We start from the raw sequence: 26,651 nt of genomic DNA, 5'->3' as shown, positions 1-26,651 counted from the left end.
AATATAAATTAAATATATTAAATAGGAAAATGTTTGCAAACACTAAAATGACCCTTGACAGTGGATAAAAGCTACAATATGGAGCCACAAATAATTTATACATAATTGGCAACTCACATTATCCCAATTTACAAAAATGTTTTTGAACAATCATTTTGTTGTACCTAAATTAGGGGTGTAACCCCTAAATCTAACCGTACCGTTCTCCGGTATCTGACGACACATCTATAACGTGTTTTTTGTCGATAGATCCGCATACATTACAACAACAGCAATGAGCAAAAAACATGGACAAAACAGTCATTCATTGTAAACTTTGTTCTTTAGGAGTGCCGTATGCCCAGTCATTTACGCTGAACAGCACACGTTGCTATCTGTGTTTGAACTAAACTCATTTAAGAGCCAGAAGACACGAACGCGCGCTGAGAAGATTTGTGTGCGCTCATCCGAAGCGCACAAACCTGCATCTCAGACAACACGTAAATATTGAGCTCTCTTTCAAGTCTTGCGCTTGAACGGACAAATTCACACAGAAATTGTCAACATGGTGTGCATGTCGCAGATGTCCTAATCGCGTCACAGTCCGGAGCAGAAGGGGGCGGTAATGCATCAATAAGCTGGATGCCAACCGCCGTAGAAGAAGCAGCAGCAGCAGCGTCACTGTGGATTGAAAGCAGATATACACAGACCCGGAAGAGAAGACAATGCTGAATAAAGTCGTAGTTTTTGTTATTTTTGGACCAAAATGTATTTTAGATGCTTCAAAAACTTCTAACTAACCCACTGATGTCACATGGACTACTCTGATGATGTTTTTATTACCTTTCTGGACATGGACAGTATACCGTACATACATTTTCAATGGATGGACAGAAAGCTCTCGGACTAAATCTAAAATATCTTAAACTGTGTTCCGAAGATGAACGGAGGTCTTACGGGTTTGAAACGACATGAGGGTGAGTCATTAATGACATCATTTTCATTTTTGGGTGAACTAACCCTTTAAGTGAACGTACAGTATTCAGTATACTGGAGTCATGCATTATGTCTTTAAGTGATATTCCCGCTGTGTTTTAATGTTAATCAAACAACAAAAGACAAGGAAATCACTCACTGCTTTTGACTGAATAGCTTCTGTAACTTTAATAAGGATTCATCTTTAATTTATAGTCAAATATGCAATGTTATTTTACATTTGATTGCTTTATTCAATTTTGGTACCTGAAAACTAATAGACCTACCTGAAAAACCTGAAAAGCACCATTTATTTTATTTGTATCTTTGGTCTATTGTATTTATTTGTGCTGTTGCTTGTAGTTAGATTTTTTTGTTATTACTTTCTTTATATTCATTTGACAGCAGTCCTTTTTTTTCCCTGAACATAGTACATAAAAGACCGTACCAAAACCGTGACACTAAAACCGATTTTGAACCGTTACACCCCTAATCTAAATGCATCTTGAGGGTAAAACAAAAGCAAGATTTAAAAACCCAATTTCAAAATTTATTTTGTGCTGTCATGCATTAAATCAGTGTAGAGTGAAAGACTTGAATACCGGGCATAGTGTTGTTTTTTATGGTGATATAAAAACAACTTACTTGTAACAACAATCTCAGCTTTGCTTCTGTTGGAGCTGCGCTGGTCTCGGCAGGTGCAGATGTAAACGCCAGCATCACTGGGCTGCACACTGGGGAAATGCAGCTCCTCTCCTGCAGGGTGGAATGAAAAGATTTCCATGATTATACACTCTTATACTGTCATCTGTGCTGTTATATACACCACTGTTCAAAAGTTTCGGTTCGGTAAGATTTGTTTATTATTATTTTTTTGGAAAGAAATACTTTTATTCAGCAAGGATGCATTAAATTGATCAAAAGTAAAAAAATAAAATAAAATAAAAATTACATATTTCAAATAAATGCTGTTTTGTTCTTTAGAACTTTCTATTCTTTAAATAGTTCGGTTTTCAACATGTATAATAATAAAAAATGTTTCTTAGAGCACCAAATCAGCATATTAGAATGATTTCTGAAGGATCATGTGACACTGAAGACTGGAGTAATGATGCTGAAAATTCAACTGTACTATCACAAGAATAAATTGCATTTTAAAATATATTAAAATAGAAAACATTTATTTTAAATTATAATATTATTTCATATTACAGTTTTTCTGTATGTTTCATCATATAAAGGCAGCATTAGTGACCAAAAGAATTATTTCAAAAACATAAAAATCTTCCAAATGGTAACGTAAGTATTTATTAAATCAATACTTTTCACTATATTTCTCTTGCCATGTCCACCATCTTGGATTTATTTTTCCACTGAGCTTGGTTGCAATGCATTATTTTGTTTCCTTCTCCACAAAGGATGCAATATGAAACAGAGCATTTGATCCTGTTTTTGATGCTTGGTTACTCTAGTGAACTCATTTGTGACGCCTGGAGATATATAATGATATCCTAATTATCTGAACATGCTTCCTGCTTCTAGGAATCTAGGCAGTACCTTGTCTGCGTCTCTCTGCTGAGCTGGAGATTGGGCGTCCATCCTCACGGGACCAGTAGAAATAGTGCGGTGCATATCCAGACACCTGGCACCTGAGCGTGACTGGGATTCCCTGTGCCACCTGAACCCTTTCTGGAAACACCTTCACCACTAGAGACGCAGCAGCTGATAACAGACAAAACACACACTGTACTGAAATCTGTCCAATAGAAATGCGGTTTCACAAATGCTTGGACTGATGCTGCGTTCATGCCATGTTGTAAGTACGATAACACTATCAACACCCCAACGGCTAAATGAATCTGCAGCGGTCAGGTGGTACAGTGATTGCAAAGTAATGTACAAGCTGGAGTTATCCAAAAATTTTACAAGTTGTAATTACATATTCTACTAGGATGTGAACAATTTTTGCAAGTAAGAATCTCATAATTACGGTAATTCCGACATGGCTTGAAACCTCCTATTTTGATTTCATAGGGTTGTTAAAAGTTGACTGTGATAATAAATAAACAGATACCACTACGGCAGGGGATTCTTGCTTGTGGATTTCCAAAATAACCAGATGCACAGCTATGAAGAAAGAAGAAAAGAAAAAGAAAAATTGTGACGACAATAATAAACAAGTCTAATTAATTTGTTACAATACAGGAAGTGTGAGCATACCGTTCACAATACTGGCCAGTGTAGCCGGGCTGACAGGCAGTGCACTGGTAGCCTCCGTTACCCAGACTCTCGCAGGTACGAGAGAACCTACACATAAAATCACTATTAAAAACCTTTGTGCAAATAAGTAGAATCAGGTAAGGTTTACAGGTGTAATGTTAAGACTAACTGGTTGTCAGGGTCAGTGCCAGGGCAGGCACATGGTTGGCAGTCCTCAGGGGTTCCAGCAGTTGGATCTCCAAAGAAGCCGTCGGCACACTGTTCACAGAGCTCACCCTTGGTGTTGTGTTGACAGCTCTAAGCATCAAAAAGATAACACACAAGTGTTATGGACAACTTTTATGAGGGTGAGCAAAAGCAGTTTATTTATGTAGGCTATATAGTTTAAATATTTATAAGATTTATAATATATATATAATGTTTTTAGATCATTTTTGATCAATTGTAATTACATTATTTTGTTTAAAATTTTTTAAATTTTTTATTGAATTATATATTAGAAATTCAGAAGAGAATATATATACGGTAAAGAAATTCATAGGTATATTGTACTATATTGTTGAAGTTGACTACAAAAAATTTATTTAGGATGCAATTTAATTATTTTGCTCAAATATTTATTTAACTAATGAACGTGACTAAATGCAACATATTTATTTATTTATTTTTATTTATATATAAATATGTGATATTTATATTTATATATAAATATTTATATTTATATATATTTATTTAGTTTAAACATTTATACAAAATAATATATACTACACACACTTTTTAGATAATACTTTTTTAATAAAATCTAATATTATTTTGTTTAAAAATATTTAATTATTTAAATGCATAATAATTAAATTATTCTTTATAATATATATATATTTTTTAAATATTAAAGCGGTAAACAAGTAGATGTATTGTAAACAAGTATTTACTTATTTAGGATGCAGTTTAATTATATGATTTTGGATTCATGAGGGTATATATATATATATATATATATATATATATATATATATATATATATAAATATATACCCTAAATATATATAAATTCAATAAAAATATATAATTTGTATATATAATAAATATAATACTCATAAATCCAAATTATATATTTTTTATTAAATTATAAATATACTATAAAGAAATATATCTGGTATACTGTACTATTCTATACTTGACTATAAAAGGAGAGCAACACTCATTTGTAAGAACTGCGTGCTGGTAAAACTTCATACCATGCAGATGCCAGTCTCTGGGTGACAGGAGTCCGAATGGCCGTTACATTCACACGGCTCACAGTGGCCAAGGTACAAGCCCCCTCCTGTGCGAGTGTATCCAGGAGCGCAGTCCTACAGAACAAGAAGACAAAGGAACAGATGTCTAGATTGAGTAACACTGTCATCATCATCACTGTAGCATGGATGCAAGCCTTTACTACCATTCATCCGGTTGGTCACAGAGCAAAGCTTTGATTGTTCATACCTGGCATGACAGACCACGGTAACCAGGAGGACACTGGCACTGCTCCACCTCCAAAGCCCGTGCCAGGCCAGTGTAGTCAGGCACAGCGATATCCATGCGGATCCCCGAGATACTGGATGAGCGCATTTCTGTGTGATACGAGGCACGGATCAAGATGTCATCGAGGTCCGCGAGCACCATCATCAGGTGTTCCCGTGTAGCCGGCATGCCGTCGGGACGCTGCCAGTGTTCCTACAGAGAAGAAATCATCCATGTCATGCTAAACCACATTTCTTGCTTCAATACAAATGACAATGTGATGAACATAATGAACAAAAACATTGGATGAATTAAATGAATGTGTTCTCACCTCTCTGAAAACTATCTCAAAGTCCTGTGACTCTCTGGCACCTTGCCCCCTTCTCCATGTTTGCCGTGCCACCAGTGTGATGTCATTACCCTGTGGAAATATTGGAGAACAATAGTGTTCAAACATGTCCTTTATGGAACTAAACCTTACAGTATATATATATATATCATATATGCAATGTCTGCTATCATACTCACAATAATCTGAACATCAACATCTTCTATTGGAGAACCTCGAGGTCCAGGCACATAGGAGATGGTATATTTCAGCTTTCCACCATATGCACCAACCTACATTAGAATAAAAAACATACAATTAAAAAATGTTCATATTGTTAGTTTTTACTGCAAAAAGCACTGATATAATGTACAGTTGTAAACATGGGAATGTCACACATCTTTATATGGATGACTCCTCTAGATGCAAATAAAATTTGAAAGGTTGTTTTTAATAATGGTTTTATTTTTACTGACTTTGTGTTGTTTAGGGCTTTTCTGTGGCCGATCAAAAATACAATACAAATGAATAAAAACAATAAAAAAAACAAACTAATGAAAACGTAAAAGAAACATTCACATTCAAAAACACGTGACACATTCAAAACGAGTATCAATATTCTCATTTTCGTGTAAAGGCACAATTTACAAAAAAAAAAAAAAATTATAAAACTTTTATAAATGAGCAAAACATAATTACACAAATCAGCATCTCAGATATGAACCTCTACCCTTAAATCCACAGCAGCACAGTAATAAACGCTCTAGACATGACGTGATTATAGATACACCAGGTTGGTTGGTTTAGATTAAGTGATGTTTAGGCTTGCCCATCTATCCGACCTCCGGCTCAGGTAGTGATTCATTAATGTTTAAGGCAGATCAGACAACCTAGGAGGGGGGGGGATCAGTGGTGGGCGGGCCAGAACCCATCCATGCGTTTACCTTATCCCCTTTAAACTGCTCCGGGAGCTGCCAGAAGAGCACGTCATCTGGGTGCAAGCTGAAACCACTGTAGACCAAAACATACTGGAGCACAGGTGGAAGGAAATAATAGTGTGGACGAAGGAAAGACAGAGAAATGCAGCAGATAAGCAAAGCATAGAGGAAAGCATGAGAGAAAAGAAATCTATTCCTGTCAGTCACTGACTAACTGTAACTTCAACAGCATCATAAAAATTAATAAAATATGGTAGTAAGAACTGAAATGTTTTACTATTTTATACAAAAGATGTGTATTTTATATAATGTGCACTACAAGCTACACCTACAGGGAAAATCCATCCTTTAAATCACCAATCCTTGACTAGCTTTTGCATAGTTTCCTGGTCTTTTACTTATAAGTAGACGGTGTAAAATGTTTCAGTGGTAGTGTACACTGTGTATATTCAACTTGACCTAGATATGATTCCCAAGTGGAGTCACAGGTGACTACCTTTTTAGAGGGGCCAGGTCGTGGACCTCTAGGGAGACCAACAGTGTTTTTTCCCTGTTCCACCTGCTGATAAGACCAACATCCAAACCAAACATCAAGAAAGAATACAAAAACGTGTTTTACTAGTGTAAAATAGGAAAATGTTAAGTTACTAGCTACTGCATGAATGACAAGGACCCTACTGTATGGACAAAATCAGTTGACACAATCTTACAAATATTTTTACTCAATAGATTTTTAACTTATTTTTTGTGTTCCAAAGAAAAAAGTAATTGATTGACATGAGGGTGACAGAATATTTATTTTCGGTTGAGTTATCCTATAGGACCATGTGAAATGTTAAAAAAACAGCACATGTAAAGGCAATCTAAAACTAGTCACTATCCAATTAGTCTGACGTTGAATGATTAGTCAACTCACCCCTGAGTGAGAGCATACAGTACCTGAGTTGAGTCAGGGTCAGAGGAATGGCCTAGGTCGTTTGAGCGGGACTCAGAGGCCTTTAAAGAGGAAGTTAAACCAGAATGGAAAGGAGGGGCACGCACACTTGACCGAGATAGCAAACTCTGGGCCTCAAAAGAAGAATGGGAAGTTTGAGAGGATGAAGAGAAAGGGAAGGGAGACTGCCCGTTGGAGAAATTAGTGATGATTGCCCAGATTTCATCATCAATTTTGCGTACTTCATCAGCGGGGTGCTAGTGAGACAATGGATGGAACAGGAAATATAGTGACTCAAAGGCTTTGTTCAGACAGACAGCAAATATTAGAATTAGTTTGTTTACAACTCAATCCTTTCAGTCTGAACAGCAAAAAAAAAAAAAAACAGTCAGTTAGACAGAATTTAATTTTTTTTTTTAGTTTTTATAGTATAAAAAAAAAAAAAAAAGATTTTAAATCAGATTTCAAACCACATTGGGATTTCTTCTTAAAAAGTTTACAATATTTGCCTGGAGCTACAGGTGTGCCCAAGTACACCTACTGGCGCTCACTTATTCCTCATAAAGCGAATGAGTCAGTGATTTTGGACAAAGTTTGAATGTGTAAAATTCCTCCGAGTTGTTCTTTGAGAACACCATTATTAAAGCAACCAATGAACACTACCATTCAAAAGTTTGAGAATGGTAAAAAAGTAAAAAAACTAAAATTAATTTTTTGAAAGAAGTCTATTATGCTCTCCAAAGCTGCATTTATGTATTTTAAGATGTAATTTATTCCTGTGATGGTAAGGCTGAATTTTCAGCCGTCTGTCGCATGATCCTTCAGAAATCATTCTATGCTGATTTGGTGCTCAAGAAACATTTCTTATTATCAATGTTGAAATCATTTGTGTTGCTTAAAACGGTGGAAACTGTGATATATTTTTTCCCCAGGAATCTTAGGGTGCGTTCACACTTGTCATGTTTGGTTCGATTAAAACGAACCCTGATGCGATTGCTCGGATAGTGCGGTTCATTTGAACGTGTTAACGCTGCCATCCGAACCAAACAAGCGGACCGAGACCGCTGAAAAGATGGGTCTCGGTCCGCTTCCAAACGAACTCTGGTGCGGTTCGAATGATATATGAACGCAACACGGACCAAAGACATGTAACCGAACCAAAAACAGGAAGACGAGACCCTAAAAAGGACAGAATCCTCTCGCATGTCGGTTTTTCTCGTCATAGACGCGAGTTTGCCCATCAAAGGCATCAGACGCGCGTCTCCACGCAGCAGATTGATTGTGTGTATGACGGATGGATTCCCGCCGGTGTTTTGACTACTTTACACATTTTTTAAGCCCTTCACGAGTTTCCAACTGGCCAAAATACCATCACATGCAGGCTACGCACACACAACGAGTGCATTTACCTCAGCAAACAGCATTGTTTTGGATGTTCAGTAAGTTCCGTCTCAAAATAGGCAATACGTCATAAAATCCGACCAATCACGTTGTGAATGTATCCCTATGCATTAAGGTTCGGTATCTTTTGGTCCGGTGATAAAATTGCCAATCTGAACGATAATCGGACCAGGACTAAATGTTTTTTTTTCTGCTTTGGTCCGGACCAAATGAACCAAACGAACCGAATTACAAGTGTGAACGCACCCTTAGATGAATAGTTTTTGTTCTGTTCAAACAGAAGTCCTTTGAAACATTATAATTGCCTTAACTGTCAATTTAATGTGTCCTTGCTGAATAAAAGTATTAATTTTAACGATACTGAACAAATGAACAGAGCAAACAGAGCTCATCACTTGTATATTAAAGTGTGAACAGTCAGTTCTATAGATTGGACCGGAAACACAAACCAGATTGAGGGAATGTAAACAAAGCCAAAGAGAGAGAGTGGAGAGAAAGATGTGCCAAAACAGTTGAGAGGAAAGAATGGGACATGCAGCCAAACAGATGATTAAACACATGCAGGGAAGTGATCAGGAACTCAGTTTAAGAATCAGGATACCACGTATGCTCTCACCTAAGCGTTCATTCTGTTTGAGTGGTGTTACAGCAAAACATTTTCAAAGCTCAACTCGATTCATCTTTTTCCTCAAATTTCTTTCCATCACTTTACAATGTGTCAGACATCTACATGTGGAGTTAATACATGGTGACACTGGCTTACAGAAAGTGTCAAGGATGTTTCTGTTGACCTTGAAGCTTCTTCAGCATATCTGTCAGTTTCCCAGTGTTAAACTTTCTTAAGTTTATTAAAAGCATTGAAGGATTAATGGGAGTTCATACTTTCAGATTTAGTACATTCTGTTACTCAAAAAATATCCATCAGGTTGTCACACTGTTAAAGTGCCTATGGGATTTAGGTAAGTGGTGAGCACTAACAATAAAAGTCAACTAATACCTTAATGGCTCTTTTGGACCTTGAGAGGTCTTTACCCATATCGTTCATTAGATGCCATATGGCGACGTCCTTTCTCAGCTGTTCCTTTATCCACGAGGAGTCTCTCTAGTTTTGTGAACAAAGCAATCTCTGTAATCTCAATACAAAAGCTAAAATACTAGAACTAAACTACTAAGAACTAGTTACTCTCCATGTAACATCTCTGTATGACTTGTATTTCCAAACAGTTTAAAGACTTTACAATAGCCTACAAACTAAACACCATTGACCACTTTCATTTTTGAGTCATTTCTTGACTAAGCTGCGGTCACACTAGACTTTGAGCATGCAAAGTTTCTTCAGGCACTGCAATGAACAGGCTATGATGTCATATCTGTTCTTAATACAATGCATTATAAATACCGAAAAAGTGTGACCACAGTATAAGGTGTTACTAGGTGTGAAAAGGGCTTAAGTATGACAAAAAAAAAGAGAAAGAAGTCAAAATGTGTCTACCATGAAATCCCATGCACTTCAAAACATGGTCAACACAAAATAAAATCATAACGAGTAAACATGTGAAGTATTCTGAAAAGATCAATGCACACCCAATCAAGCATCATTCCAATTCTAGAAATGACAGGCCAAATCACACACTCAATAAACATGGTCACATGTTGAACCTGCAAGGATTACCTTGTGTGCTCGTCTAGTCCGAGCAGAGTAAGTCTTCTAAAAGAGCAAGTAGAGTCAGAAACTCTTAATTCAGTGTATCACATCCAAAACAAATCAAAAGATAAAAGACACACGAGTCAAATTAAGCCTACCCAAATTCAAATTGTTGATCCTAGTACCTACTATTGATCTAACTTCTATAAAAGTGTTTCTAAGCTGTAGAAGAGCTGCCCTTAGTACATTTTGGAAGAAAAGGTCTTAGCAGCGTGCATTTGCAGAATGAAATCAGTTCATAGAGTATTCAAAGTGGGAGAAGATACTTCAAGATAGCATGTAGGAAAACAGACAGGCTTGTAAGAATGATGAAATACATAATGTTGTCAAACTCTACCTTGTCTTCTTGATAAGCTCTGGGTAACTGCCAGTAGTGGGGCTCCTGTCCAAGATAGTTAAAGTTAGTGTAGGAGATTTGTGTTCCATCTGTGGACAGCTCTACGGAGAAGCCACTGTCAATGCGGTTGGTGCGCTGGCGGTTTACAAGGGCAAAACCTTGGTAGTTTCCAGGGGCAAAATTGGTGGAAACCTGAAGAAAAAAGGCAGAAAATGAACAGATGCCCACACAAATTGATGAAAAACACTGATCACATCTCTTACCACATCTCTATAGTGACTGGAGCTGGAGCACTGCTGGGTGACGCCCATGCAGAAGCAGGACAGGCAGCCATCTTTGTTAGCAGGACTGAGGTGGAAGGTCCCTTGCTTGCAGGTAGAACACGTTGAACCCTCAACATTCATCTGAGTACAAGTAGTATGTTTTAAATATGAGTTATCAATGTAACGCAAACATCATCTTAAAAAAAAAAAACAATCTTACCTTGCAGCGACAAATTCCCGTTGCACTGCATCCTTCACTACCACTTTTGTCGCAGCGGTAACAATCTATAAACATATTTTGTTTTAAATACACATTTAATTTATAAAAAATTGGTAACATTTTTTTTTAAATTTAATTTGATATTTTTTAACTTTTAATTTTAAGAATAATTGTTACAGAATATTATCTTTGCCAGTCTTACCACCATCAGTGCTGTCCCGAGTGCATCTTTGACCAAGTTGGGGATTGCCAGTATATCCCGGAGCACATCTAAGGAAAATCAGACAACACCTTGAAAAAACTGTTTCTGAATGTCATGCAATAAAAATAAAACCACAGTCGGAATTAACAGAGACATGACAGGACCTGCCATGAACATTAAGAGCGATTTATAACCTGTGAGTCACAGCTCTTTGAGAATATGATTAATGCATAGAGCTTCTTCAAATACTGTCTGAATATTTTTCAGACATACTAATAATCATGCTAACATAAAAGACGCTTTGATCTGTGTATAGATAATTGGTTCATGGAGAGAAAAACAATGGTTTATGCTGGGAAAAGTAATTACCAAACAGGAATATCCTGTAGAAAACAATGATTTAATCTACAACAAAAATGCCCAACATCAAGCAAGCAATCAAGGCAAACAACCAACAAAGACACTTAACACATGACATGAAATATCTGTGAATGTACAAGAAGTTATTGTTTGCCACATTCACATTTGGCTTTCCACAAGGACAACAAAACAGCAAATAACTGACATTAGTATCTTGTAATGGCCACCACAAGAGAAATGTTAGATCATATAACAGAGGATCCATTGCATAATACCCATCCAAGTTTAGGAGATGGATAAATTACAGCCAGGAATGCTCTCAACATCCAACAGATGTTGAGTCCTTCTCTCTTTGAAAAACGACTTTGCCAAGCAGAGAAGGACTGAAATAAATAAAACCAAAGACAACCAGAACAATCAAAGGGACTGAATCAAAGCATTTAAGCAAGTAAAACCACCTTATCCCCAAGCTTGTTGAAGCCGAGGAACTTGACAAAAAGTCTTACCTGATAACTCGAGGTTCCAAGGTTGTCCAGACTAATACTAATACAATACAATACACTAATACTATATATACTGCTGAAAACATACATGACTTTTGCCTTATTGAGGTTCTATGTTGATAGAGTTCACAAACTTTACAAGACAATAAGATATGAGTAGGTAGCATGGATAAATGAAGATGAATGAACTTAAATATAATATGCATATAAAATATAAAAACACAACATAACATCTGAACACCAAGTACACAAAACAGTATAAGCTGTACAACCAAAATATCACATAATGAAATACTCTTTAAAGTCTGAAGCCATTTGTATGTTGATTGGCTTGAGGTAACAGCACTGGCTCAACCTATAGTGTCAATTGGAAGGAGGGGCTATCTGTTTGGTTTGGCTGACCAACGGCAAAGGAGGGAAAATCGAAAACATATCATTAAACCAAAGTACAACATGCTTGGTTTACAAGAATGAGTATATGCACTGTAATACCATTTCCGCATCACAGTTTGTATTCAAAACTCCATCTTATTTACTTGAACAACAACATACAATAAGTTTGTTCTCATGGAGGCTAAAAGAAAAAAGAAAAAAAAACCCAGTCTCAATGTAATTTAAACTGGTACAATGATCCATATCATATCTAGTAATCAGGAATGATTTTGATGGGAATTGCCAGCCTTCCAAGAACAATATGAAGGTTCCCATCTTGTTTTAGCCAGGGTCTTTTTGATGTTTTTTGTCCCCTGTTGTTTTTCATGAAGATGTCTAAAATATTAATGGATTTAGACATGTTCCTCTGAGTTGATTTTCTTGGAGTAGTCATTTGTACTTTGGGTTTAGGGGAGTGTAATTTCCTCTTGTCAGTCGGTTTACTAGAAGCAGTTGCGTAGGTAAACTCCTCAGGTTGGCTAGGCCTTAAGTCTGATGCACCTATCGCTTCATGAGAAGGAACATCCAACTGATTTTGCTTGGAGGATCTAGTTTCGGAATGTATTCTCCTTGTTTGGACATTGTGAGAAGGTTTCTTGATGTTTGTTGCTTTTTTGGACGCACTTGCTACCAAATGATTTCTTTGTGTTTTTATAGATTTAGATGATTTTTTTGAAGGATTATGGACCTCTTTTTGTGGTTTGATTGATGACTTTGACGATTTCGCTGATTCTTCTAATTTAGGGATTTTTTTATGAGATGGAGGAGGAATCTGAAATTTTGTTGCAGATTCTTTTTCTCCTTGCGCCCTTGTAGGTAAATGGGATAGTTGATTAGGTTTCCTTAACACAGTTCTCTGAGACTCTGTAGATTTACCATTTAATTTTGAACCACGTTTCTGGTGTTTTGGAGAAGTTATATTTTGTCTGTTGCTCCTGTCTGCTACCCTTGAGATAAGAGGAACTTTAGTTAGTGCATTTCTTTTCTGTTGCATTTCATTGGACGAAACCAAGGAGTCAGAGAATGTAGTAAGGGAATGGTTGGCTATATCTTTGAGAACTGTTGCTCTCCTAGAAGATTTGCTATGATGTTTGTTGTCTTCCCTTGGTGTGAAATGGTTTTCAATGTCTTTTCTTTTTGATATTGGTTGGATCCTTTTAGTTAAGAACTTTGCTTGCTTAGTTGAACTTCCGTTGATTTGGGAAACTCCATCTTGTGCAAATGTAGTTGTGGAGATGGTACGAGGAGTTGCCATGGTTTTGGGAATTACTGTTCTCCTCTGAAATCTGCTGGTAGACATACTAGTCGTCCAAGCTGTAGTCAAGGCTGGAATCTGGGTGGTGGCAACCACAGCAGTTTCTCTACGATCCTGTGGTGGGCGTGCCACGTGACGTGCACGTTTCACTTTGTCAATCTCTTGTACAAGAGCAGTGAAGCCATCAATCAGTATCTCAAGTTTGTGTTCTAGCTGACTTAATCTTTTTTTAATGTCTATGTATTTGTTAGTCAGATCATTGATTTTGTCTGTCTTTTCAGTTGAAGACAAAACACTGACTAGTGTCTCCAGTTGAGAGCTAAAGCGGCTGTGTTGTTTCATCAAGTTCTCGAAGCTGTCTTTCATGTCTAGTGTGTTGCTCTCAAGCATACTCAGGCGCTGGTTGAAACGATTCGTGTGCATCCTCAACAGCTGCTGGAAACTCTTCTGTCGCGCCTCAGGACTTGCCGTGTGACGTCCTTTAAAAGTCCTACGGTGACTTAAACTATGTATGGTTGTTGACAGCAAATATCTTGTCGTTCTTTCAGGCCCTGAAAAGCCATTATCTTCTCTACTATCAAGGTATTCTTCAAAGTTATGCTCAGTTGTATCCAGAACTTGCTTTTTCCCAGGGCTGAGGTAGAAAGCATCATCACATGCAGTGGGGAAGAAACCTTTCGAACCTTCAAGGTAGAAGTCTCCACAGTTGGAAATGCTGAGAGCCATGATAAGACAAGGCACGTTGGTACCAATTTTTTGAAAAACAGAAGCCATTTGTTTTTTAATCCCAGACACCCAAAAGCTTTTGCACTCTGAGCAAGTGACAAGAATCCACAATCCATATCATCAACTTGTTTATGCTTTAGTATGTGAAGCATAAACCACCCTAAAGACCCACTAATGTCTAGAAGAAGAGTTTGAAATAAGAAAAAGTTGCTCGAAATGTAGCAAGGGCTTTACAAAGAAGCACTGAAGCAAAAAAAAGGATGCAACTCCTTTTTAAAGTGACATTATGCAACTAATTGCTTCAACACTTTCAAAAATAGATCTCAGCCTTGCTGACAGTAAGAAGGAACTTTACTCTCACAGTAAAGAAGTGAAACTTTTATTACTTGAAATCGGTGCAGATTTCAGACATACGTACATGGATTTTTCAAGCACCACCGCTTCAACTTATAAACTCATCCAAAAAAAATAACTTCAGACTTTGACACTTTGGTATGGGTGGCACTGATTCAAGGCTTGCTTCTCCCATACCAATGGACAAATGCCATTCAATCACAAATGGTTGAAGAGATAATGGAAAGCAACAGACACATGCTATCTGGCAATAAATAAAGGGATACCGATCACCTCCATCACCAGTTTAACCAGCCCAGCATTATTAGCATACTGAATGGGAGGTGTACCCTCTCATTAGACCAAAGAAACTTACCTCTCACACCGTCTTCCAGTATAACCAGCAGGACATTCACATATGGGCTGTCCATCTGAGCCCAAGTAACAAGATGAAGGCCTTCAGTAGAAGAAGAGCATAAATTAATAATTACAGTATGAAATATGGGTCATGTCTGAAGGGTAACCACTTTATACACTGCAAAAAATGCTTTTCTTACTTAAAGTTTTTGTCTTGTTTCTAGTCAAAATATCTTAAAGTTCTTGAATCAAGAAGCATTTTCTTGACAAGTAATATAATCTTGTTTTCAGTTTGGATTAAGATTATTTTGCTTACCCCATTGGCAGATTATTTTGCTTGTTTTAAGGAAAAACTCACTTAATTTTGACTTATTTTTCCTAAAAACAAGAAAATTTTTACTTGTCAAGAAAATGCTTCTTGATCTAAGAATTTTTAGATATTTGGACTAGAAACAAGACAAAAATTGTAAGTAAGAACAGCATTTTTTGCAGTGTATAAATAAAATATCTTTGATAAAGTTAATAGAAAAGGCAAACTCACTGGTTACTGGAGTGTCCAAGACAAGGACAGGGTCTACATGCCTGTGGATCACCAGTCTTTGGATTTCCATAGAATCCAGGCAGGCAATTTTCACAACGGCGCCCAACTGTGTTATGCAGGCAATTCTAAAACAGAAAGGAAAAGGGTGATAAAACACTCAAGACTAAGGATGGGCTGACTAGTTAGAATGACTAGATTATGTATATTTTTTTCTTATATAAAAGATTCTTGACTAGTTGACCAGCGATCCAATAACACAGTAGTCAGTTAATAAAGAAGACTAATTTATTTATTTATTTATTTTATGTACATTTTTTTGGTTTGCATTTGTTCATGAGAGTAATATAATACATATATTACTTTTGGCTTTGATTTTTCCACAAATGATTGGTCAAATAATCAACCATTCATCCAATAAACAACTAGACGATTAGTAAGGTTGACTGATTTATGTACATTTTTTTGGTTTGCATTTATTCATGACAGTTGGTAGTCAACCACTCATCCAATATGCAAAAAAATAAATTAGTGTTGTTAACTACTTCTTTTATATACTTCTAACTTTTGTTTTATATTTTTCACAATGGCCATCTAGTTGACCAGTAATCAAATAAATGATTTGTAAGGTTAACTGGTTTATGTAGAATTTTTTTAATACATTTTTTGGTTTTGATTTTATTTATGACAGTTAACTAGTTAGTTACTGAGGTTGACTACTTTATGTAGTTTTTTCTTTTTCTTTTATGTACCATACTTCTTGCTTTGATTTTATTTTTGACCTGTCATCCATTAACTGACTAGCCAATTAGTGAGGTTGACTGGTATATGTAGATATTTTCTTGTATTTTTTAGTGACAGTGCTTTTTTTTAATGGTTTTTGATCAAAAAAGTTATCTTATGTAACCTAAGAAATGGAATCAGGTGAACCCAAATCCAACCTAGTTTACAATGCTTCCAATAGTCAACTAGTTAAGGCAACTGACCAACTAGTTGATTTTGAATTATTTTGTTTTGCACATCCCTACTCCAGACAAATTTCCATAAGTCATCCAGGAACAGCATAATCACTGCAATGGAAAGGTTAACTCACCAGGCAATCTCCAGTCTCTGAGTCACAGCCGCTGGCATGCCCGCTGCAATCACACTTCTCACAGGTGCCAAGATAAAGTCCAGGTGTGCGGGTGTAGCCGGTATCACACTCCTGCAAACAATGGGTGAGTAAGAGGTGACTGGGTTCATAGATGTCTATGCTGAAGCTATGAATCTTCTGCATCCTTTGCTCTTCATTGGCACAGAGCTTTACAGCTAAAGTGTTCCATGAGTTGCTAAGAAATTTCCTTTAGAGATTAAGAAAAATAATAAAGGGCTGTTATTACCTTGACAGGTATTAGTTCAGAACCTCTGCCAGGGGGAGGTTTTTGCATAACTTAGGCAGGCACAAGTTCACACAGACTGAATGTTGCTATTTAAAGTCATAATATACCTGGCAAGAAGGTCCTGTGTATCCTTGAGGGCAGGCGCACTCCTCCACCTCCAGAGCCCTCTCGTTTCCTGTAGAGTGGGGCACTGCAATGTCCATTTGGATATTGGAGATACTAAAGAGAGGAGAGACAGAGATTAAACACTATATCCTGTTCACGAAATCAGTTAAGCGACAGATAGGAGCCTAATAAGATGTGATGCCATCCAGAGGATGTTTATAAGAAGGACATCAAAAGTCAATGAATGAGCAAGAGCAAAATAAAAAGGGCAAAATTACCTGCTCTCAGCCATATTGTCTGCATAAGTGGCTCTGATCATAAAGAGGCTGATATCTGCCAGAGCCATCAGCATGTGCTCTCTTGTACATGGCTGTCCATCCGTCCGTCTCCATGCAGACTGTGGAAATTACAGGCAATGAGAATTCATATTGCAAATCAAGCTCGACTAAGTCTGACCATATTCTATTTTAACCTTTTAATATTTATTAATAAAAAATTAATATAACTTTACACCCATATACAGTATAACACACCTCTCTAAATGGCACAGTGATGGTAGATGGTACTCTAGGAAGTGGTCTGGGCAGGGAATAATGCTCCAGGAAGATGCCATTGCCTTGGAGAACCACATCTGGTTGTCCATCAATCACTAGCGAGCGAGCCTGCGGCTCATAACGTAGCCTATACTGCAGCTCTCCACCATATGCTGTGACCTTTGCACAGGAAAGAAAAACATGTTTTTTAAAAACAGCGCACTGACATGCTATTTTACTTGACAAAGGTCAAAGTGTAAACATGGCATCATATCGCATGGGATGTTCTCACCTTGTCCCCTCTGAAATTCTGAGGCAGGACCCAGTAGTAGATGTCTTTAGGGATACTGGTGAAGGACCGGTAGACCACCTCTGCGCTGGCTCTCTGGGTGATGCCCTCAGAGATGGTCCTAGTGTTGGCTGCATTTGAGAGGGTGAAAAGCTGGCCGTTGACACCACCTCGCACCTTCAGAATAACCAACAAAAATATATATATTAAAAAAAACAACCAGTTTAAATCACTTACAAATATTCAACTATGACAAGAATAGAGGAAGTGGTTACATGATCTCTGCTCCAGGTTGAACTGGCACACTGTTTAGTCACTCCCATACAAAAACACTGCAAGCAACCTTCAGGATTATCGGCCGCCAAATGAAAAGAGCCAATCTTACACTCGTCACAAAGGGCACCAACCACATTGGCCTGCAAAACAGAAAAACAAGCCATGTTTGAACGTTCAGACATTTATATTCAACAAAAAAATTCATTCAAAAGTTTGGGGTTCAGCAAAACTGCATTAAAGCAAGGCAGCATTAAATGTATCAAAAGTGACAGTAAAGACATTTATCATTTTTATTTTAAGATTTCCATTTCAAATAAATCCTGAATTTTTTTTTTTAAATCACTGTTTCCAGACAAATATTAAGCAGCACAACTGTTCTCAACATTGATAATTATAAGAAATATTTCTTGAGCACCAAATCAGCATATTAGAGTGATTTCTGAAGGATCATCTGACACTGATGACTGAAGTAATGATGCTGAAAATTCAGCTTTACTGTCAGAGGAATAAAGTACATTCATTCATTCATTCATTCATTCATTCAATACCAATACCTTGCAATAGCATGGTTTGCTGATGGGATTGATAGTTCCTCTGTTATCGCACTTGGTAATTGCTGAAAAGGGATAAGAACACCATATGGTTGACAGTTACACCTGGAATGCTCTGAACATCCTGGTTACAAACAGCTGGCATTCCAGCAAGCAGGGGTCTCCAAACTCAGTCCTGCAGGGCCACTGTCAAGCAGAGATTAGCTCCAACCCCAATTAAACACACCTGAACCAGCTAACCAAGGTCTAATTAGGCTTTCTACAAACTTCCAGGCAGGCGTGTTGAGGCTAAACTCTGCAGGACAGTGGCTCTCAAGGACCGACTTTGGAGACCCCTGATCTAAAGCTTCACTTGACAGGGTAAAATGAGGCACAAATTCCAAGAAAAGAAGTAGCTTAAGGCAAACAAATAAATCTTACCACCAATATTAATCTAATAAATAAACCATTTTACCACCAGAATTGTAAACAAAAATAAAGGGAAAATGTTCACGACCAGCAGCAGGGACACATTTGCCGTTGGGCTGCAAAGGGTTGCCGACATATCCTGGAGCACATCTGTGGGAGGGGACACAGATGATGAAATATTTCTCCAAGGCATATACATGCTCCCAGCACTACAAAATGCAGTGTGAGGACAACATATTAAATGGAAAAGAACTGCTCCCTTACTTATCACAACGTCGCCCTGTGTAACCGGGTCTGCAGGCGTCACATGTTGCCAGGTTGTCATGGTCCAGGAAGCAAGTATCTGAAAACCTTTGAACACATCAAGTATTTTTAAGTGTATGTACATATATGTACACACACACACACACACATTACATATACATATATATACATATATATATATATATATATATATATATATATATATATATATATATATATATATATATATATATATATATATATATATATATATATATATATATATATAATATTATATTATTTTATATACACAAGTTTGATATCTTTACCGTCGAGATGTCTCTGTGTATGGACAGGGACATGGTTTGCAGTCATATCGTCCTCGACTTGGGTCACCAAAGTAGCCCGGTTTGCATTTGTCACACTGAGGTCCTTCTGTGTTATGCTGACAACTCTATCACATGACATTTTCACTTTAGTGTGTGGCGTATTCATAACTCGTAACTCATGCAGTGTGTTAGTTATTTAAATATTTATAAATATTTATGAACATCAAAACACCTATCCTTACCAGGCAGTGTCCACTAATAGGGTCACAGGCATTGGCATGCCCATTGCAGTTGCAGCCAGCGCAGGTGCCCAGGTAGGGTCCAGGGACCCGCTCAAATCCAGGGGAGCAGGACTCACAAGATAAGCCTGAATACCCGGCAGGACATCTATGTGGGATCAACAATTTGCACAGATTAACACTTTCACACAGACAGAGCTCAACAATAAGGACTGCATGATGGTCCGGGGTCAGCATGAAAGACGCTCGGGACAGTTGACGGAATCGTCACAAGACGATGCGAAAGAGAACTCAAATCAGGACTCCCACGCCGAGTCCCAGACAGCTCTCTGTGTGCATAGAATAAAGCTTGCGAAAACTGAATTGAGTTCTTTTTCGTGTCTTCTTGCTTCAACAGAAAAATACACACAACAAAGTGTCAAAATGCCCACCTTGGCAAGTATTCACACAAACACTGTAGGTTATGTCTTAACTCAGCGTAAACAGATGAGAAAGAAAATGCATGTGTAACAGTTTATTGGATCTGTGCATTCGGTCTTAAAGTGACAGCAACCTAATATTCCTGCTGCCATCTGTGTCATTAGTGTTAATCAAACAACAAAGACAAAGAGAAAATCACTCACTGATCTTGACTGAACAACTTTTGGTTGCTTTAACAAGGATTAATCTACATTTAATTTATACAGTGAAGACTACACAGTGTTATGCAGTTTGATTATTCAATTTCTGTATCTGGATACGGTTAGAATTACCTAAAAAATTGAAGCTGTTTAATTTGTATCATTGTTCTGTTTATTTGAGCTGTTGTTTGTAATTTGTTTATTTGTTCTTATTTAAATACTGAAGACTCACTTGTTTTCAATAATGTTTCTTTATATTAGATAGGCTAGTAGTTTTTGTTGGGGTATTGATATTGAAATCAATTGAGAATTGTGAAATTTCCCCAGTATCTAAAATTTTGGTGGCTGATTTATTACAACACTATGTTACATGGGTCAAAACAACAACAACTAAACTTTTTATTTAATTTATTTATTTATATTCAATATAAACAAAGGGGTGGAGGGGGGGGCAGTGAAAATTTTGTCAGGGCAAGTAAAAATGTTAACCCCTGGCACAAATGGGCCAGTAGAAAAACAATCCTTAGTGTCAAGCCCTGCACAGAACTCTCAAAAATAAGAACATTTGGTTCACTGTGCTGCCCATGGCAATAGCACTGTCCTTTTTCTTCACAGAATACACCAAATTACAAACAGAAAGAAAGTATTTGAAGGTTTTTAACCAAAAACATGGGGCATAATCATTTTTATACATGGAAACGTAGGCCTGCAAGGTGATTTGAGAGCAGCTTTATTTTTTCTGACAGGCCTGTAATCCTATCTGTTGATTTAAAGGCAGACTAACCTGCACTCTTCCACTTCTCTTGGGTTCCCATGCAGGCTGAACTCCTTGGTGGTGGTATCCATGCTGATGTCACTCAGCCCGACACTGGCCATGCGGTTGTCATAAATGGTGCGAATGTGGATGCTCTCCAGATTGGCCAAGGTCATCATGAGGTCATCACGAGTTACTGCTCGTCCTGAGGAGTGCTGCCAGTTTTCCTGAGACACACAGACACAGAGAAGTGAACCACCTCACTTAACACAAACAAGCACCACTGCTGCAAAACCATTTTAAACAGAAGTAACATTTGAGAATCACTTGTTTAAAGTAATACTTTTTGTATATGCTATTAATACAATTTTATACGTCAGTCTTACACAAGTGTTTTAGTAGAGCTGAAAATAGTAGAAATTCAGTATGTTTTTGGAAAATAATAACCTTATTTGAGCATATTGCTTAAAATATATAGTAAAAAACTGTTTATTTTTATTTTATTTTAAGACAGAGGGAGAAAATACTCCATATAAAAAAAATACACAAATTTTTTTGCATTAAAAAATTGTTTAAAAATGAAATATTAAATATAATTAAAGTTAAAATAAAAATGATATACACCACAGTTAAAAAGTTTGGGGAACAAAGTTTTTTTTTGTTTTTTTTTTTGTTAGCAAGACATTAATTTGAACAAAAGTGAGAGTAAAAACATGTATAATATTAGAAAAAATATATATTTTTCATATAATTGCTGTTTCTATTTATCAAAAAAAAAATCATGAAAAAAGTGCATCATGTTTTCCACAAAAATGTTAAGCAGCAAAACTGTTTTCAACATTGATAATAATAAGAAATATTTCTTGAGCAGAAAAACAGCATATTACAATGATTTATGAAGGGTAAGCCTGGAGTAATGGCTGCTGAAAATTCAACTTTGCCATCAAAGGAATAAATTACAGTTTTAAAATATATTCAAATAGAAAACAAATATTTTCAATTGTAATAAAACTTTACAGTATTACTGTTTTTACTGTAATTTTGATCAAATAAATACAGCCTTGGTTAACATAAGAGACTTCTTTCAAGAACAACCCCAAACCTCTGAACGGTAGTGTGTATATATTTAATAAAAATATATTTTACAAAAAGCATTTCGCATATGCAGCTCACCTCTGTAAACTTGATCTCTCTGTTGTTGATTGTGTCGGGTAAAGTGGGGTTGCCTCTACGGTAAATAAATCTATGCCCGTTGCCACTCAGCATAACATCAGGTTTCTCCTTTGGTTCTGATCCACCTCGTTGCAGTGAGTAACTCACCTTAAACTTCAGATAACCTCCATACGAGTCAACCTGTACAACAAAGATGCTAAAGAGATTCTTTGCAAGTTTTACATGTCTCCTAAGACAATTAAGCTACTACAAGCAGCTAAGGTATTAATATACTAGATTATATGAAATCTAGATATTCATAGCAACAGTGAAAGGACAGACAGCAAATGATAGGGAGAATATTAAGGGAATGGGATTGTAAAAACAGGGAGATAACGACTGATGATTATGTTTTAGATGGCATTTGCTCAGTAGAGTATTGTGGAGGAGAGGAAAACCTTGTTGCCCAGGAACTGGCGAGGAAGAGACCAATAGGAGTCTTGATCGAGAAAACGGCGGGACAGATCCACCAGCTGAAACTCCTCAGTCTCAGGATTAATTAACATCTGAGTGGAGGAGAGAGGTGGTGGAGTGCCAGGACGACTAGGAAATGACACATTGACTCCTGTGGATGAAAAGAGAGATAGTCACAGACAAATTGAGAAAGGAAGTGTACCATATTTTTAATACCACTGTACTGATTGTAACTTTAACCCTATAAAGCCTGCTGCATCATATTTGATACTCAAACTTTGATCATAAAACTAAGTATAAAATATCATCTCAGACATCTAAGACATATTATTTGTAAATATAGCATGAAAAATGAGATTTATATACATTTTATGTAAGCAGTCTGCTATACTGTTATTAGGAGTCTCATTCATTTGCATTACATGGCATTAGAATTGTATCTTACTTTTTGGCCATATAAATATCAGCAACTGCACCAAATGACATATTTTTGCTCAGTTTGGGCCTCTGAATAAAAATGAGGTGTTTGTTAACTCTTCAAGTGTGAGCTTCATATTCTCCTATTTCATACTATGAGCCAAAAAGTCTGATGTACAAAAAATTTCCATTAAAAAAATAAAGATTTTTCAGACTATTCATATGTCAGGCTTCACAGGGTTAATGAAAACGAATATGTGTGTAACACATAAAATCTCCCCCAAAATTTGATGCAACCATTCAATTACATTCTCCAATTGTAAAACCAAAAAATAAATGGAAAATGCTGGATTTTAATCATCTGAGTACCTTTAAAGTCCTCCTCCTCTGTGAAGCGCAGTCCGATTTGGCTGCGGTAGCGACCGGTGCTCTGACAGTTCTTTGTGATACCAAAACAGAAGCATGGCATGCAGAGATTGCCCACGCTAAAGTGTCCATCACGGCAATTACCTGCTAACACGTATGAAGAGGATGACACAACTGGACAAGAACGACATGGAAGACAAAGGATGGTAAGACCACCACCGTCAGGATTGAGAAGCCACAGTCATCACACCACAATGTCACAACATGCAGCCCAAAGAACAGCAGGATTGTATCTCGCAAATGAAAGGATGACATCTGTTGAAATGACACGTCTCTTCGGAAAAGAAAGAATCAGAGGAGAACAAACAAATAATACACAAGATGTTCACAATGTACCATATGGACCTGGTACAGTACCTGGGTTTGGTCTCTGAGAGAGGCTGAGGACCCCATCAGGAATGGCAAACACTAGGCCTTTAGCATTGATGGCCTCACATGTGTACGCCCCCTGGTCACTTTCCTTCACATCACGGATGATGAGCGTTCCTCGCCCATTCTCACTGGTCATTGTGATTCTGTCAATAGAATAATGTTTAAATTGGGGCTCTCTCAAGACCTCTGCATTCAGTTCCATTCCATTGTGCTTTGTCCAGCTGTTTTTGAATGCAAGAACATGTCCTATGTGAATGGTTCCTTATGTTTTCCAACTAATGTTTAATGTCAATAATATGTTTAATATTTAACTTCTAAACACTAAATTAACACATTCTATTAACAGTCCTACAAACCCGATTCCAAAAAAGTTGGGACACTGTACAAATTGTGAATAAAAACAGAATGCAATGATGTGGAAGTTTCAAATTTCAATATTTTATTCAGAATACAACATAGATGACATATCAAATGTTTAAACTGAGAAAATGTATCATTTTAAGGGAAAAATAAGTTGATTTTAAATTTAATGGCATCAACACATCTCAAAAAAGTTGGGACAAGGCCATGTTTACCACTGTGTGGCATCCCCTCTTCTTTTTATAACAGTCTGCAAACGTCTGGGGACTGAGGAGACATGAAGCTCAAGTTTAGGAATAGGAATGTTGTCCCATGCTTGTCTAATACAGGCTTCTAGTTGCTCAACCGTCTTAGGTCTTCTTTGTCGCATCTTCCTCTTTATGATGCGCCAAATGTTTTCTATGGGTGAAAGATCTGGACTGCAGGCTGGCCATTTCAGTACCTGGATCCTTCTTCTACGCATCCATGATGTTGTAATTGGTGCAGTATGTGGTCTGGCATTGTCATGTTGGAAAATGCAAGGTCTTCCCTGAAAGAGACGACGTCTGGATGGGAGCACATGTTGTTCTAGAACTTGGATATACCTTTCAGCATTGACGGTGCCTTTCCAGATGTGTAAGCTGCCCATGCCACACGCACTCATGCAACCCCATACCATCAGAGATGCAGGCTTCTGAACTGAGCGCTGATAACAACTTGGGTTGTCCTTGTCCTCTTTAGTCTGGATGACATGGCGCCCCAGTTTTCCAAAAAGAACTTCAAATTTTGTTTCGTCTGACCACAGAACAGTTTTCCACTTTGCCACAGTCCATTTTAAATGAGCCTTGGCCCAGAGAAAACGCCTGCGCTTCTGGATCATGTTTAGATATGGCTTCTTTTTTGACCTATAGAGTTTTAGCCGGCAACGGCGAATGGCATGGTGGATTGTGTTCACTGACAATGTTTTCTGGAAGTATTCCTGAGCCCATGTTGTGATTTCCATTACAGTAGCATTCCTGTATGTGATGCAGTGCCGTCTAAGGGCCCGAAGATCACGGGCATCCAGTATGGTTTTCCGGCCTTGACTCTTACGCACAGAGATTGTTCCAGATTCTCTGAATCTTTGGATAATATTATGCACTGTAGATGATGATAACTTCAAACTCTTTGCAATTTTTCTCTGAGAAACTCCTTTCTGATATTGCTCCACTATTTTTCACCGCAGCATTGGGGGAATTGGTGATCCTCTGCCCATCTTGACTTCTGAGAGACACTGCCACTCTGAGAGGCTCTTTTTATACCCAATCATGTTGCCAATTGACCTAATAAGTTGCAAATTGGTCCTCCAGCTGTTCCTTATATGTACATTTAACTTTTCCGGCCTCTTATTGCTACCTGTCCCAACTTTTTTGGAATGTGTAGCTCTCATGAAATCCAAAATGAGCCAATATTTGGCATGACATTTCAAAATGTCTCACTTTCAACATTTGATATGTTATCTATATTCTATTGTGAATAAAATATAAGTTTATGAGATTTGTTAATTATTGCATTCCTTTTTTATTCACAATTTGTACAGTGTCCCAACTTTTTTGGAATCGGGTTTGTAGTTGAAATGCTTGCATATTCATGCTCATGACTCCTACTCAGATTATAACTTATCTTAAAGCATTTTAATATAGTTTTATATTTAAAAAAATATTCTTACGACCCTCCCCCCCATTTGTCATTTATTAATAATGTATTTGTGTTTTTATGCATCATTCTCTTCAAATTTGACAGTTTTATTATATGTAATAAGTTGGAGTTTTGTTAATTGAGGTAATACTCTTGCAAAGCTTAAAAGGATCAGTTCACTTTACACCAAGATTTACTCACCCTCAAGCCATCCTAGGTGTATATGATTTTCTTCTTTCTGATGAACACAATCTGAGTTATATTAATAAATATCATGACGCGTCCAACGAGTATGAAGCTCAAGAAAGTGCATCCATCCACATTCATCCATCATAAATGTACTCCACTTGTTAAATATGGATATTTTTCTTACACAAACGTATCGCTTTACTTCAGAAGGCCCAACCCCCCAGAGCCATGTGGAGTATGTTTATGATGGATGGATGCACTTTCTTGAGCTTCATGCTCGTTGGTTCCGTTCACTGCCATTATAAAGCTTGGACGTGTCGGGATATTAATATAACTCCAATTGTGTTCATCAAAGAAAAAAGTCATATACA

At 37.2% G+C, this 26,651-nt stretch overlaps 1 protein-coding gene across 23 annotated transcripts in view; it reads right to left on the bottom strand.

The window, feature by feature from the left end:
• Window positions 1–26,651, bottom strand: part of hspg2 (heparan sulfate proteoglycan 2) — a 125,058-nt gene that overhangs the window by 43,443 nt on the left and 54,964 nt on the right. For 9 of the 23 annotated variants that reach the window (XR_007182859.1, XM_048177355.1, XM_048177359.1 and 6 more), the window contains 36 exons: window positions 24,061–24,218; window positions 23,647–23,817; window positions 22,845–23,011; window positions 22,408–22,587; window positions 21,265–21,461; window positions 19,864–20,008; window positions 19,622–19,746; window positions 19,314–19,400; window positions 19,135–19,199; window positions 18,645–18,706; window positions 18,090–18,230; window positions 17,818–17,991; window positions 17,526–17,705; window positions 17,271–17,389; window positions 16,995–17,106; window positions 16,602–16,712; window positions 15,512–15,636; window positions 14,990–15,070; window positions 11,005–11,072; window positions 10,803–10,867; window positions 10,583–10,723; window positions 10,320–10,511; window positions 9,950–9,985; window positions 9,275–9,379; window positions 6,882–7,133; window positions 6,439–6,504; window positions 5,949–6,032; window positions 5,205–5,297; window positions 5,008–5,097; window positions 4,659–4,889; window positions 4,412–4,525; window positions 3,344–3,471; window positions 3,175–3,261; window positions 3,029–3,081; window positions 2,512–2,676; window positions 1,600–1,710 (listed from right to left, as the gene is read on the bottom strand). Coding sequence is in view for 22 of the 23 variants with exons in the window: in XM_048177355.1 (XP_048033312.1) it covers window positions 1,600–1,710; window positions 2,512–2,676; window positions 3,029–3,081; window positions 3,175–3,261; window positions 3,344–3,471; window positions 4,412–4,525; window positions 4,659–4,889; window positions 5,008–5,097; window positions 5,205–5,297; window positions 5,949–6,032; window positions 6,439–6,504; window positions 6,882–7,133; window positions 9,275–9,379; window positions 9,950–9,985; window positions 10,320–10,511; window positions 10,583–10,723; window positions 10,803–10,867; window positions 11,005–11,072; window positions 14,990–15,070; window positions 15,512–15,636; window positions 16,602–16,712; window positions 16,995–17,106; window positions 17,271–17,389; window positions 17,526–17,705; window positions 17,818–17,991; window positions 18,090–18,230; window positions 18,645–18,706; window positions 19,135–19,199; window positions 19,314–19,400; window positions 19,622–19,746; window positions 19,864–20,008; window positions 21,265–21,461; window positions 22,408–22,587; window positions 22,845–23,011; window positions 23,647–23,817; window positions 24,061–24,218 (4,481 nt within the window). In the remaining variant the exon portion in view is untranslated. The remainder of the gene's footprint in view (window positions 1–1,599; window positions 1,711–2,511; window positions 2,677–3,028; window positions 3,082–3,174; window positions 3,262–3,343; window positions 3,472–4,411; window positions 4,526–4,658; window positions 4,890–5,007; window positions 5,098–5,204; window positions 5,298–5,948; window positions 6,033–6,438; window positions 6,505–6,881; window positions 7,134–9,274; window positions 9,380–9,949; window positions 9,986–10,319; window positions 10,512–10,582; window positions 10,724–10,802; window positions 10,868–11,004; window positions 11,073–14,989; window positions 15,071–15,511; window positions 15,637–16,601; window positions 16,713–16,994; window positions 17,107–17,270; window positions 17,390–17,525; window positions 17,706–17,817; window positions 17,992–18,089; window positions 18,231–18,644; window positions 18,707–19,134; window positions 19,200–19,313; window positions 19,401–19,621; window positions 19,747–19,863; window positions 20,009–21,264; window positions 21,462–22,407; window positions 22,588–22,844; window positions 23,012–23,646; window positions 23,818–24,060; window positions 24,219–26,651) is intronic. The other 14 variants (XM_048177362.1, XM_048177376.1, XM_048177377.1 and 11 more) reach the window with 12 other exon arrangements.

This window comes from Megalobrama amblycephala, linkage group LG24 (genome assembly GCF_018812025.1).
Source record: "Megalobrama amblycephala isolate DHTTF-2021 linkage group LG24, ASM1881202v1, whole genome shotgun sequence".
In the NCBI taxonomy this organism is placed as follows: domain Eukaryota; kingdom Metazoa; phylum Chordata; class Actinopteri; order Cypriniformes; family Xenocyprididae; genus Megalobrama; species Megalobrama amblycephala.
Note: the sequence above shows the minus strand (reverse complement) of the source record. Positions and strands in the feature narration are given on the sequence as shown.